The following is a 13777-nucleotide window of genomic DNA, read 5'->3' on the forward strand; positions in this document are numbered from 1 at the left end:
GGCTGCCAGAGCTCCAGGAGCGTTTGGACAGCGCTGCCAGGGGGTTCAGGGTGGGTTGTTGGTGGGTTGTTGGTGGGTTGTTGGTGGCTGTGCAGGGACCGGGGCCGGCTCCACGCTCGCTGCGTTTCCCCTCACGCCGTTCCCGGGCAGCTCCCGGGCGCTCCCTCAGCCCCGCCCCGCCCCGCCCCGCCCCGCCCCGCTCTCAGGCGCGCCGCGGGCAGCCCTGTGCGGGCAGCGGCGTCGCGGGGTCCTCGCTGCCGCGCCCGGCGCTCCCAAGATGGCGGCGGGGCCGGTACCGGCCGTGTGAGGCGGGAGCGCGTCCCGGCCGCCCGCGGCTCCTCCGCCCGCCCGGCCCCGCTCCCGCCCCGCAGCCGGCGGGATGCTCAGGTCCACCGGCTACTTTCGCGGCATCGACTGCCCGTTCCTCAATGCCGGGGGGTCGGGGCCGGGCCGGGGATGCCGCAGGCCCTACTGCCACTTCCGCCACCCCCCGGTGGCCCCGGCGCCGTGCGGAGCCTCCGGAGCCTCAGGCGACCCCGGCGTGGGGCTCCCGCTCGGACACGGCGCAGGTACGGCCCGGCCCGGCCGCGGTGCCCCCTCACCTTCCCGCGACCCCGTCCCCGGGCTGCGGCCGTTCCCGTCCCCGCCGCCCCTGCCCGCTCGTGCTTTCGCCCCCCGCCCCGTGTGTTTCCCCCCGGCGAGGGCAGGCCCGTGCCTGGCCGCCTCCTCTGCCGCCTGCCCTCCGCTCAGGGCCCGGATCAGCCCCCCAGCGCCGCGGGATCGCCCCGCCAGCCCCTCCGCAGTGCGGCGATCCCGGGGTCTGTCGGTGTCACCGGCGGAGCCCGGCCGTGCCCCGGCTCCGTGGCCGCGTGTGCCCGGCCCTGCCCGGCCGTGGTTGTCAGCTCGCCCTCGGTCCCGGGGAGGGTTCGCAGGAGCCGTGCGGCCCCCGGGGGGAGGGTGGCTGGGGTCGGCGGATCCCGCCGCGGCCGCTGCGCACCGGCTGTCGGCGAGCAGCGTCCCGAGGCTCCGGGACGGCCCCAGCGCTGCCGGTCCCGTTCTTTGTCGCTGCGGGCACTGGGCTCACGTGGCGCTGAGGTGTCAGGCCGGATTCCAGAGCTGCCGGCAGCTCCCGTTAGATCCCGGCGCCGCCTGGAGCGGGGCGGCAGGGCCCGGGCTGGGCTCTCGGGGGGCTCTGGTCAGCCGGAGCCCCCGTGAGGGGCTGGTGGGGCACAGGGCACTGCCAGGCTTCCCAAAGGCAGCCTGGCACCAAAACCCAGTGGATCAGGCAGGCATGGAATATCCTGAGCTGGAACAGACCCGCCAGGATCGATAGTGAGCTATTGTTGGCCGTTCTTCCAGCAGCTCTTGTCATTTTATTTATGCACATTATTTGCTGTTCTGCTGATGTACCGGGAGAAAGAAGCCTTCATTCTTCTCCCCAGAGGAGCCCTGCTGGCGTTCTTTATGTCAAAGCTTTGTTATTTCTGTTAGGTATAATGGCATAATAGTGCTGCTGTGGACGGTCTCTAAGAATCTGAAGCAGAAATTGGCAGAACAAGGCCTAGCTTGTGGTTTTTTGTGTGCTTACTTAACTTTGGGTTGCTCTCAATTTGGAAGAGGATTAATTCTTGATGTCTCCTGGTTACCCGGCCAGCTTACCACCACTACTAGTTTAGTTTAGAATAAAAGAAGCATTCTCAGGGCTGTCACAGGCAGATAATTGTTAGAAAGACAAAGGGTTTTTTGCCAATTTTGGTGTTCTTTTGAGTTTTAAAAGCTCCCTAGAGTGCTTTAGGATGGTTCTTTAGATGATGTTATCTTTCAGTGTGCTGTTCCTGCACATCTTTAAATATCTGAGTGGAGTGTCAGTTTTGGAACTGGAATTGCTCATTTTGGCCTGCACCAGGTGCTTCTGTGCTTGGTAACAGCTGGGGCTGGATTTGGAGTTTGAAGTGGGGAAGGGGAAACCTCTGTGTGCCCCTGGGAAGGGTGTGAGGCTCCCAGAGCTGGCTGGAAGTGTCGGTGTAAGCTGAGTGTGAAGGGCAAGAAAAATACCCCAGTGCTTCGCTAGGCTTGGCCTGGGCGTGTCAGACACAGGACAAGCAGCCTGAGCTTTGGGCAGTCAGAATTTCCTTACAGCCATGGAATTGTTGAGGTTGGAAAAGCCTTCCAAGTTCATCAAATCCAGCCTTCAGCCATCGTGGTCACCCCCAACCCGTGTCCTCCAGAGCCACATCCACCCTTTGTTTGGACACTTCCAGAGATGGGGACTCCACCACTGCCCTGGGCAGCCCCTTCCAGTGCTTGACAACTTTTTCTATGAAAGAAATATATTTCCTTAATTCTGTATTCTATATATTCTAATTAGTCTTAATTTCTTTATAGAAATGCTTATAGAATTTCTTATAAATTCTTATGGAATTTCTTATAAATTCTTATTCTTATTAATATTCTATTCTATCGTTATTCTTATTTCTTAGTAGAAATTCTTACATAAAATCTGTTATATATAATTTCTGTATTTTCTTTATATCCAACCTAATCTACAGCACTTAGAGAAGAGTTCTTTTGGCAAAGAAAAGCCCCAATGTGGGCCTGGCTTCCCAAGGGAAGGTTCTGTCACTTGTGAAAGAAGCAGGATGAGGAGTCTGAGCTCCAGGCACTGCTCCCTGCAGCCAGCTCAGAGCCTGTTCCTGCCGCTTTCCCAAACTCCTGGCACCCAGCACATGGCACAGCTGGCATAACAGGGATCTGTGAGTTCTGTCTCAGCTCAGGGTTTGCCTCCAGCCTTTTTTAAATGTTGGTTCTGTGTTGGCTCCCACCTGCAGAGCTGCCCCAGCCCTGGGGAACAGCAGCAGGAGGACGTGGAGCTGCTGGAGCCAGGCCAGAGGAGGCCCCGGAGATGCTGCCAGGGCTGGAGCCCCTCTGCTCTGGAGCCAGGCTGGCAGAGCTGGGGCTGCTCACCTGCAGAGGAGAAGGCTCCAGGCAGAGCTCAGAGCCCCTGGCAGGGCCTGAAGGGGCTCCAGGAGAGCTGCAGAGGGACTGGGGACAAGGCCTGCAGGGACAGCACCCAGGGAATGGCTCCCAGTGCCAGAAGGCAGGGCTGGATGGGATCTTGGGCAGGAATTGTTCCCTGGCAGGGTGGGCAGGCCCTGGCACAGGGTGCCCAGAGCAGCTGGGGCTGCCCCTGGATCCCTGGCAGTGCCCAAGGCCAGGCTGGGCAGGGCTTGGAGCAGCCTGGGACAGTGCAAGGTGTCCCTGCCATGGCAGGGATGGCACTGGATGTGATTTAAGGTCCCTCCCAACCCAAACCATTCCAGGATTCTGGGATTCCAACTGAGAAATGGGAGATGAGCAATGGACCTGCTTCAATCTCAGGCTTTTAGAACAGACTCCAGCAGGTCACAAAATGTTCCTGATTCCTGTAGGAGCAGGAGATGCTTTTGCAGTTATTTTGCAGGGCTTGGCTCAGCTTCCTGGGAAGGGTTCTGGTTGAAGTGCTCCTCTCATTCCCTGCCTGCCCGAGGCTCCTGGCCTGGAAGGATCTGCAGGATTTACACTAGAGGGTGTAGTAGCTCAGCCAGAACCAGGCAACCATCTTCTGGGAGCAGCTTCTCCATCCCCCAGGGCTTGCTCCCTGCCAGGGGAACTGCCTGGCTTGTTTTGAAGTAGCCTCCTAACCGTGCACGTGGGCAGGTCTGACCTATTTAATCACATCACTCGATAGAGAAGCTTTAAAAATGTCATTTTTTTTTTTGCCAAGGCAGGTGGGTTTCTACACCAAGAGCTACAGCACAGATTGGTGTTTTCTGGGATGGTGCCTAGAAAAAAAGGATAACATCTAAAGGAGCAGCATATTGATTTGAGGCTGGGGCTGGCTTTGATGTTTGAGCATCACCAGAGGATTGGCACGAACCCCAAAACTCTTGGTGCAATTTCGTAGCTTTGAACGGAGCTTTTGAAAACTGCAAGTGGAGCTGGCCCTGGCAGGCTGTGGGAGGGGGGACCATGGACACGTGTCGGATGGAGCAGAGAGGATGTGGAAAGAGGAATTAGAGGGATGCAGCACTGTTCCCCCCTTTTTTTGCCTACCCTCACTGCTCCAGGCCTCCCAAGGTTCAGGTGTTGATGACGTGATCCCTGTTCTGCACACACAGTGCTGGAGTGCTCCCGGGCACTGGGGGACAGTGGTGCAGAGCCCTCCACGCCCCTTGGAGAGCTGCAGGAGCAGGACTGAGGTTTCCCTGACTGCTGCTGGATGTGGCAGGAGTTCCCTTTCCTTCCAGTCTGGAAGCAGGTCAATAAATACAAACACGTTGAGTGAGGGGCACGTTTGAGCTGGGGTCTGAAACATGAAATGGTGTGGGAAATTCATTCCCATGTTTTATTGCAGGGATTGCCTGTGGGTGCCTGGGAGGTTTGTGAAGATCCTGTGCTGGCTGAGCGCTGAGGCTGATGGGGTTTTCTGTCCAGGACTGGGAATCTGGAGATTGCAAATTCTCATCCTGACTTGGCTGAAGTGCTTTTTCCATCTCTGAGATGACTAACCCACCTGCTTCAGAGCAGGATGAAAAGATTATTGAATGTGTGTGAAGTGCTTTGAAAGCGTGTGCTGTAAGGAGGAGGGAAGAGCTGCCTTCAGTCCTAAAAGCGTCTTTTCAAGAGCTGTAGAGGGGGAAAATAGGTCTCTCTTTAAAGTCGAGGCCCTGAGTATGCTGAAAGACATAAAAGAGGCATAATACAGCTCTTCATAAATATCTTAAGGTAGGCAGCCCTGGTTTGCTGGTTTGATGCTGTCAGGGGTTGTTTTGGAGGTGGATGTTTTTGAACCCAGAGCAGAAAGCTGCTTCCAGGTCTGGAGCTCTGAGCTCTTTTGTCTGCACTGATCACAGAATCCTGGAATATCCTGAGCTGGAATGGACCCCCAGGGATGCTCAGCCCAGCCCCTGTCCCTGCACAGGCACCCCAACAACCCCACCCTGAGCCCCCCTGGCAGCGCTGTCCAAACGCTCCTGGAGCTCTGGCAGCCTTGGGGCCGGGAGCATTCCCTGGGGAGCCTGGGCAGTGCCCAGCAGCCTCGGGGGGAAGAACCTTTCCCTGAGCTCCATGGCAAGCCCTGGCACAGCTCCAGCCACTCCCTCAGGTCCTGATCCTTGTGTTCTTGTGGATGGGAAGAGCCAGCCAGGCTTTCAGCACCCTGCCTGAAGTACTCTGTTCTGCAGTGGAGTATACTGAGCTGCTCAGCAGTTTTCTGAGTAGTCCAAAGCTTGTGGAGCAGTTTTCTGGCTGTGTAGATTTTTTATCTGGGCGTACAAAGCTTTGCTGGTTAGACCTGGCTCAAATCTCTGTGGAAGGTGTCAGGGACAGAGTTCTCTTCCTCTGTGTGGTTGACACAGTGAGCTGCTGCAACACTGTTGGGCTCAAGTCAAGTGTGGAGAAATCCTTGGGCTTATCTCTGCAGCTTTAACCCTGGATCCTATCACTGGTGCAGAGAGGCACTTCACCTCTCCCTTCTTCTGCCCAAAAGCAGCCACAGAGGATGGCTGTGACCAGGAAGATCCTCCGAGGCTGCTGGGCACTGCCCAGGCTCCCCAGGGAATGCTCCCGGCCCCAAGGCTGCCAGAGCTCCAGGAGCTCTCAGGGATGCTCAGGGTGGGGTTGTTGGGGTGCCTGTGCAGGGACAGGGGCTGGGCTGATGGACCTGTAAGTCCTTTCCAGCTGAGGACGTTCTGTGGTTCTGTGGTACTTGGTGAAACCTAAAGAGGCTCTTTAAAAGTTAAAACCCAGCTTTAATCACCCCTCACTCCACACAGGGTCAGGGCCATTGTCAGGTTCCTCACAGCACTGCTGAGGGGCTGTGCCTGTTTGGTGGGAGCAGCCTTGGCACAGGCTGGGATTTAGAGCCTTGATGTGACTCGCATTGCAGGCCATGTTCACACTGGGTGGTAGAAGGGATGAAAAAACCTCTTCCCCAGTGTGTTTTCCTTCCTGGGACTGATGTGCAAGATCATCTCAGCAAAGAGCTTTTATACTGTATTTGCTGCAGCAGAAGTGGAAACCCGAGTGTTTTCAGTATCATTTCACTGACAGAGCAAAGCAGGTGTTCAGTGTTGGGTGTTCCAGTCCGTGAACGGGGAGGGAACATCAATTCTGCTTTTCTCCCCCACATCTGTATTTAGAAGAATAATTACCTAAATGCCACCCTGGATTTTATTTTTAACCAAGTTTTGCAATGAAGAGTGAAGAGCCAGTTGGTGGTGAGGTCGGGATGTGTCTTTTCAGCAGTTTGGGATTTGTGGTGATTTCTCTGCGCTGTCGGTTGGGGTGTTCTGTGGGTGGGCAGGTGCAGGTGCCCTGTGTGCTGGGATTTCAGTGTGGCCTCACAGGACACTTCCCATATTTGGTTTTTCTGTGGCTGTGGGGAGATTCTGCCCCACATCCGAGTCTCCCCACGTGGGGCAGTTCCAGACGTGTGAAAAGCAGGAGGTGGGAGCAGATCTCCGTCAAGCTAGCAGAATTTTGGGTTTGGCACAGCTGGACTTGTGCCAGTTCTGGTGAGTCCCCGGCTCCTCTCCGCCTGCCCAGGAGCCCTGTGTCTGCAATCCCGAGATTGAAAAATTCCTCTCTTTCCTGACATCGGAACACTTCCTCTAATTTATATTTTTAATCTCTAGCCAAGCCAGTGCGAAGCAGAATTCACTAATCCAGCGCTTCCCGGAGCGCGCCCCGTGCGCTGGGCGAGGCGGAGGCGCCGGGTGGCTCCCGTGGGCCGGGACAGGCAGCGACAGGCAGGGCCTGGCCGTGTCCCAGCCCTGCCACCTCCTGCCCCGCTGGCCCAGGCCGTGTCCCAGCCCTGCCACCTCCTGCCCCGCTGGCCCGGGGATGGATGTTTGGGGAGGCTCTGCGCACACCGATGCGTGGAGCTCAGACCCAGCCGAAAGCAGCCGCAGGTGGGGAGTGGGGAGAGGAGGAGGAGGAGGTCACAAACTCCCCCGAGGTGAGAGCAGCAGCGCTGGGAAGGAGGAACGGGGGCGGGAAGCCCGTGCAGACGCTCTGAGCCCCGCCGAGCCGGGAGCAGCGGAGGGCGAGGGCGGCCGTGGGGCCGGTGCTGCCCCGGTTCCCCCGGAGTGCTGTGTCAGCCCGGGCCGGGGCGGCTCCAGCATGAACAAGTACCTGCAGTGTTTATCGACCCCGGGCAGCTCAGGTAACTCTTTCTGAAGTTTTCGGCTTCCTGCGGGGCGAGGTCGAGGTTTGGGGGGTGCGGCTGGGAAGGAGCAGCTGGAGAGGAGCGACTTCTCCAGGGCGGCTTTCACGTGGTCGCCATTCATTGAGCAGGAGCAGGAGTCCGGGCTCACCTGCCTCTGGAATATGTGTGCTGTGCAAAACGCCCACGTTGGCTTTGGAGGGTTTGGTTTACGAGGGTGTTCATTCCCCTGTGGATTTTTGATTTTTATTGAAGAGAGGATTGTGCTGGGGTGTTGGGCTCTGTGGTTAAAAGTGGCTGTGGAGCTGCAGGTGTCCGAGACCTAAAGGAGCTGCAGAGTTTTAATTCCAGCTTTTGAATGGTTTAAAGCCAGACAGGTTTTAAATGCAGTTGAAGTTTTGCTTTTAGCTTTTCATATGTCACAACTGAAGTGTTTTAATGTAATACGGCTTGAAAGATGTTTTTCGTTAGCTTTTAACTTTGTTTTCCAAGTGTGGAGTTATGACTATGTTGAAATAGTTGAGGTGTTTTTTTGGTTTTTTTTCCCTTGTCTTAAGCGGGAATTTTTCACCCACACTAGTTAAAGAATCAGACAGGTGTTGAGAAGATAACTTATCTGGGGCATGCCAGAGAAAGGCTGGAAAGTTGGACTGGTCAGTGTTGCTGTTTGTGACTGTGCTGGTTGGATAGGTTTTCAAAGTGAAGTTAAATTGAGAGAAGTCACCAGAATACTTGAAATACTTGATTTTTTTTTTCCTTTGAAAAGAAGACTTGCTCTGCTAATTGCATTTTTGAGTAGATCCTTAGTGTTATCCAGCACTTTACACAGGAGATGTGGAGATGGTTTCTGGGCTTTTTCTCAGAGGAAGAAAACAAGTCTCTGTTAAGTTTGTTTTGTTGTTTTTTTTTTCCCAAACAGAATTTCAGCTTTTCCTGTATTTTGAGGAGTAACTTTATAGCTAAAATGAGAGGGGGAATGGAAAGATCTCCAAAGAACCCAAACATTGAATATCCAGATTTTCAAATGGTGAGACTCCTTCCATCCTGTGCATGACAGGCTGTGGGGTCAGGGTGTATTTTTGGTGCCAGTCTTTGTCCTCTGCCTGTCCTGGCCAATCCAACCAGTTGGGATTCTCACATTTTCCAGCAGAGTGGGTGGGACTGTCAGTGATTCTGGGCACAGAGGGGTGGCACTGATGGGTTGGTGTGGGCCAGGTCATCATGTCCTGGCTTTTGCATCCCTGGATTGAGGTGGTGTTGCTGTGTGAGGCAGTGACAGCCCCAGGTGTCCTTGGGGCCACCAAGAGGGTGAAGCTGCCATGTTTAGTGGCTTGAGGACCTTTCAGATTCTTGTTTTGCTGCACCAGAGACAAAACTGCCTGTGAGAAATGATACTCACTTCCAAAAATGTAAAAGGTTTATTAAAACCTTTTCAAAAATACAGCAGAAGACTGAATAGAGAAAATATTATGGCTCCTGGAGCAGAGGATTTTTCTCACCATGTGCTCACCCACACAATGGAGGTTTCACCTTTGAACCCTTTAGCCCCACCCAAAGTTCTGTCCATTGGCTCCTTCTTCCCTGTCCAGTGGTGGAGTTCACTTCCTTAAATCTTGGTTGGAGCTCAGGTGCTGCCATAGTAACAATCCCACCCTCCCACATGTCCCAAACCCAGGCCACCCTCTGATAACAGCACAAGGGGGTAAAACACAACTATAAATCTATAAAACTTCTCTTAACAAATACACAGGATATTCACCTTTCAGTTGTGAGAGTCAGATATTGCATTACTCATCTCTCACATGCTCGAAGTTGTGTTGCCTTGAATAAATTGAGGAGGTGGGTGCTGCATCCCAGGTTGTTTCTGTCTGAGCTGCTTTGTGGGATGTGCCCTGATGAGTTTCCTGCTGAAATTCATCCTGCTGGAAGCGTTATCGTTCCCTGATAATGCTTCCAGCTCTGGAAGGACACTCTGGAGCTGCTCTGGCTGAGTGAACCCCCTCTGGCAGGTCCCTGTCTCAGGAGATCAGGACTTTGGACAAAGCCTGGAGGGACAGGACACAGGGAATGGCTCCCACTGCCAGAGGGCAGGGCTGGATGGGATCTTGGGAATTAGGAATTGTTCCCTGGCAGGGTGGGCAGGCCCTGGCACAGGGTGCCCAGAGCAGCTGGGGCTGCCCCTGGATCCCTGGCAGTGCCCAAGGCCAGGCTGGACGGGGCTTGGAGCAGCCTGGGAGAGTGGAAGGTGTCCAGGAACAAGATGGGCTTTGAAGTCCCTTCCAACCCAAACCATTCTGGGATTTCTTGCTGGGCACTCAGTCTAAGATGGCTGAGCTGAGGAGATAGCTCAGAGTACAGTACAGAGGTGCTGTCTGCCTGCTCTTGTCCCCCGGTGTGACCCCTGGGGACAGGTGGCCCCATTGGCCACAACACCTGGGGAAACCAGCACTGCCCTGCTGGAACCCAGGAGGGCTAAAAATACCCTGGGAGTGAGAGATGACTGTTCAGACTGTTTTTCAGCCTTGCTAATATCAGACTTTCTTTTCTCATATTTGCATCATTTTTTCCATTAATGAATGACTGTAGGGGTTCATGATGTACTTGGAGGCTGTGGCACTAAATACCTCCCCTGGAGGAGCAAATCCAAGGAGAGCACTGGGATTCTTCTGCCTCTAATGCCTCTCAAACCTTGCTTCCTGGTGTTCCTTGACCAACATAAAGTTATCTCTGCTTTTAACACTTAATTTTATTATTAGATTTACTTTTCAAAAACACAATAAAGGAGCCAAACAAATCCTTGGACTAGGTTTGAAGTTGAAGAAACATTTCTCTTAGCTCCCCTTCCCTGCCCTCCTAACCCATTTCCTCTGGATGATTATTTGAAATGTACTATTTTAAATCTCAGTGTTAATTATTTCCAAGTGGTTGCATATTATTGTTAAATTAATTGTTGGAAATTTGCTTTGGGTCCTGGCAAATGTGCTCTGTGCCAAGCCCTGCCATTTCTTGTGTGCTCTTTAATTCTGAAGAGTAGCAGGACTCAGGCTGCTGGTAAAACCTCTCTGAAACATTCTGTTCTTGAGGCACCACTGTCCCTTCTGGAAGTGTTAAATGCAAAGCTCAGAATGGTTTTCCAGTGGTGATAATTTTTCTGCAATCACAGAGGCTGTCCCTCTGCTGAGTGCTGGCACTGTAAACACGGTGAGCCCTTAAGCCAACAAAGCTGTTCCGATGACGTGAAATAAAAATGCCTTTATTTTTTCCTTTTCCAAAGAGTCTCCAAACAGCTTTCACCTTCCCCACCTCCACATCAATGCACCTTTTGTTGCCAGCTGCTGGTGACCTGGGTGACCCAGGGCGATGGGTGCCTTCAGCAGCACCAGCAGGGCTTGAAAATCAAAAAGAGCTGTAAGACCATTGTGGTGTGCAGCAGTCGGCCCAGCCACCATGGTCACCACTAAACCATGTCCCCAGGTGCCACGTGCACATGATTTTTGAGCACTTGCAGGGACAGGGACTCCATCAGTGCCCTGTAGCCTGTGCTAATGTCTGACAACCCTTCCTGTGAAGAAATTTTCCCAATTTCCAATCCAAACCTGCCCTGGCCCAGCCTGAGGCCGTTCCCTCTCCTCCTGCCCCTGTTCTGCGAGCAGAGCCCAACCCCCCCTGGCTGTCCCCTCCTGTCAGGGGTTGTGCAGAGCCACAAGGTCCCCCCCTGAGCCTGCTTTTCTCCAGGCTGGGCCCCTTCCCAGCTCCTTCAGCCTCTCCTGGTGCTCCAGACCCTTCCCCAGCTCCGTTCCCTGCCCTGGACACGCTCCAGCCCCTCAGTGTCTTTCTTGTGGGTTCACTACAAGAAATGTTCAATATCTTTTGACTTGTGCTGGTCCCTCTGCAGCTTGGCCAGCAAAGCCTTTTGTTTGGAATTCCTAATTGCTGTAAATTTGAAAGTTTCTAGTTTTTGCAGCCTTTTTGTCTGGCAGCAGCAGCTGGGCAGCTCTGTTGGATCTGGGAGAAGCAGTTGTCATCCAGTTGGCCAGAGCAGCTGGGGCTGGAAATGTCCAAGGTTGGATGGAGCACCCTGGGACAGTGGAAAGTGTCCCTGCCCATGGCAGGGGTGGCACTGGATGAGCTTTAAGGTCCCTTCCAACCCATACCAGTCTGGGATTCTGTCTCCCACGTGCGTGCAAGAGCTGGAGTCCTGTTCCAAAAGCTGCAGGTTTGCGTGATCGTTCCAGCTCACCTGTCACACTTCTGGGCTTTTCTGTATTTAAAGCATCTCAGCTATGTGCTGTGGTAGGTTTGGACAAAAAAAAAAAAAAAAAACAAAAACTTTTCTCTGGAATGATTCACTGTAAAATAAGTTTTACCTTCACACAGGTGGCCTTGTCCTCCCACTCTTCTTTAATGTCAGCTTTGTTTACTGCCCTTGCCTGTTGCCCAAACTAGAAGGACCAGTGAGGAGTCTGGCTCAGAGAAGCTTTGTAATAATCCAGCTCCACCTTGGAACTGAGGCCTCGTGTCCCTCAGTCAGCCTGACAGTAACCAGGAAAACCCATCAGCCTGGTTTTTTTAGGTAGAATCTTTTCTGTGCTTCCATATTTTCTGTGCTGCAGTGGCTGATTTAAGCACAGCTCAGTTGGGTGTGTTCTAAAGCAGTTCTGGGTTAAATATAATGTTCACTGAGGTTCTGCATAGAGACCTCTGTGTCTCTATTAATATAATAGATATAATTATTAATGCTATATTAACAATATTAATATAAATAACTTGTTAAATATTAATAACTTGTTTTCTATAATATTGATGGTAACCTCACCTTTTGTTTCTCAGGAGGGTTATTTAATGTATCTGAGGTACATTAATTTATTCAAATGGTTTGTACTTTGGAAAGTGTTTAGTTCACAATCCTGCAAGGAGTTGGCATCTCAAGTCTCATTATCTCATGATTCCTGAGGGTCAGAGCAGACTCTGCTTTCCATCCCTCCAAAAAGAGTTCTTTCAGCAGGAGTGGCTCTCAGTCCTTGTGCTCCCCCAGGAGCTGCAGCCATCTGCTGCAGCAGAGCAGCAGCCCCAGTGCAGCTCCCCCTGAGCTCCCAGGTTACTGAAGGGAAGAGGAATGAAGGAAAACATGAAGCAGACTCCTGTGAGTGTCAGATCCCAGCAGCAGGAAGATCTTTCCCTTTCCTGGTTCCTGGGAGTGTAGTTTGGCAGCTGAAAAGCTGCTCTCGTTTCAAATGGCAGGTTGAACATCTCTGGTTTGGAGACTTGTGTGCTTATGCCTCATCATATATGTATACATATAAATATATTAAAAATAGATATTAAAATAAATAAATATATAAAAACAATTATATATTTATATAGCTATGTAAATATAAAAGTATTAATTATATAAATAAATAAAATTAAACATAAATATAGCTATAGATAAATATATAGATATATAAATATAGAAATGTTTTTATTTATCTATAAATACAAATATTTTTGTATAAATGTTATAATATATAAAAGTATATATAAATTATTTATTTATTTATTTATTTATTTATTTATTTATTTATTTATTTATGTATTTATGTATTTATATGTTTTTGTATAAATTAAACCCCTCCTGCCGTGTTTCTGCTGCATTCTCTGCAGATGCCTCTTGGCCAGAGGGGATGGTGCTGTTGGGCATCCTGGAGCCACTTACACAAGTCTTTCATGGCCAGGCAGCCTTTGATCAGCAGTGCTGGAGAATCCATCAGGCCTCCCCCACACTTGCACAGAGCCTTCCCTGCCCTGTCTCACAGCCTGTGGCATGTCCTGAGGTTATAATGTGTGTTTTCATCACTCCAGCCACAGAAAACGTGCCAGGAGTTTCGTGCTAGAGAAGAGCAGCAGCCACCATGTCTGTGCGGGGGTTGCCCTCCGCTTTCCCTGATCCTGATCTATTTGAAATAGTTTGGTTTTTCATGTACAAGGTGGCTTTTGTTTGGTTAGGGTTTGTTGCTTTTTTTTTTGGCAAGTCTGTAGATCCCGACTGTGTTCTCTGTTTGCAGGCCATCTGATATTTAGCCCTGCATGAATTATCAGGCTTTCAGCTGTTCCCTTCAAATATTTGTGCTGAATTTTAGGTCTCAATCCAGGTTTAGAGAGTAGTAGCTGACTCCTGCAGGCTTCAGTGCACTGCTGCTTTCTGCCAGTGTGGAGCTGATGTTTCACACCGTGGTCAGAGAGGAGCTGTCTGCTCCTTCTCACTTCTCAGGCTGATGTTATCCCTGACAATTCTGCTAATCTGTACATAGCCTTGCCTTGATGCTGCTGCTGTTTGCATGTGGGTTTGTTCATGTTTTTGCCTTGTTACCTGCTTTTCTTCGAGGTTTCTAACCAGGAATTGCTCTGAGCCTGATTTGTCACCTGCTCCCTCCCTGTGTCCCTGGCTGTGCTGGGTGTCCCAGGGAGGAGCACACCCTGGCTTTGGAAATGCTCTTTGTGTCATCGTTACAGCTCTCTGCAGTAGCTGGAGGGGAACTGGTTGTAGAAATAGCACCTTGTTCCTCTTTCCCCACGTTTCTGGCTCTGAGCAGG

At 51.9% G+C, this 13777-nt stretch overlaps 1 protein-coding gene across 2 annotated transcripts in view; it reads left to right on the top strand.

Moving 5' to 3' along the window:
* Positions 1 to 236: 236 nt before the first annotated feature.
* Positions 237 to 13777, top strand: part of REXO1 (RNA exonuclease 1 homolog) — a 45863-nt gene continuing 32322 nt past the window's right edge. The window contains exon 1 of one of the 2 annotated variants that reach the window (XM_038163863.1): positions 237 to 569. In XM_038163863.1, the coding sequence (XP_038019791.1) occupies positions 380 to 569 (190 nt within the window). In that variant the 5' untranslated portion in view covers positions 237 to 379. Of the gene's footprint in view, positions 570 to 5722; positions 7205 to 13777 lie in introns of those variants that run through there. The other variant, XM_038163862.1, reaches the window with a different exon arrangement.

This window comes from Motacilla alba, chromosome 28 (assembly GCF_015832195.1).
Source record: "Motacilla alba alba isolate MOTALB_02 chromosome 28, Motacilla_alba_V1.0_pri, whole genome shotgun sequence".
Taxonomy (NCBI): Eukaryota; Metazoa; Chordata; class Aves; order Passeriformes; family Motacillidae; genus Motacilla; species Motacilla alba.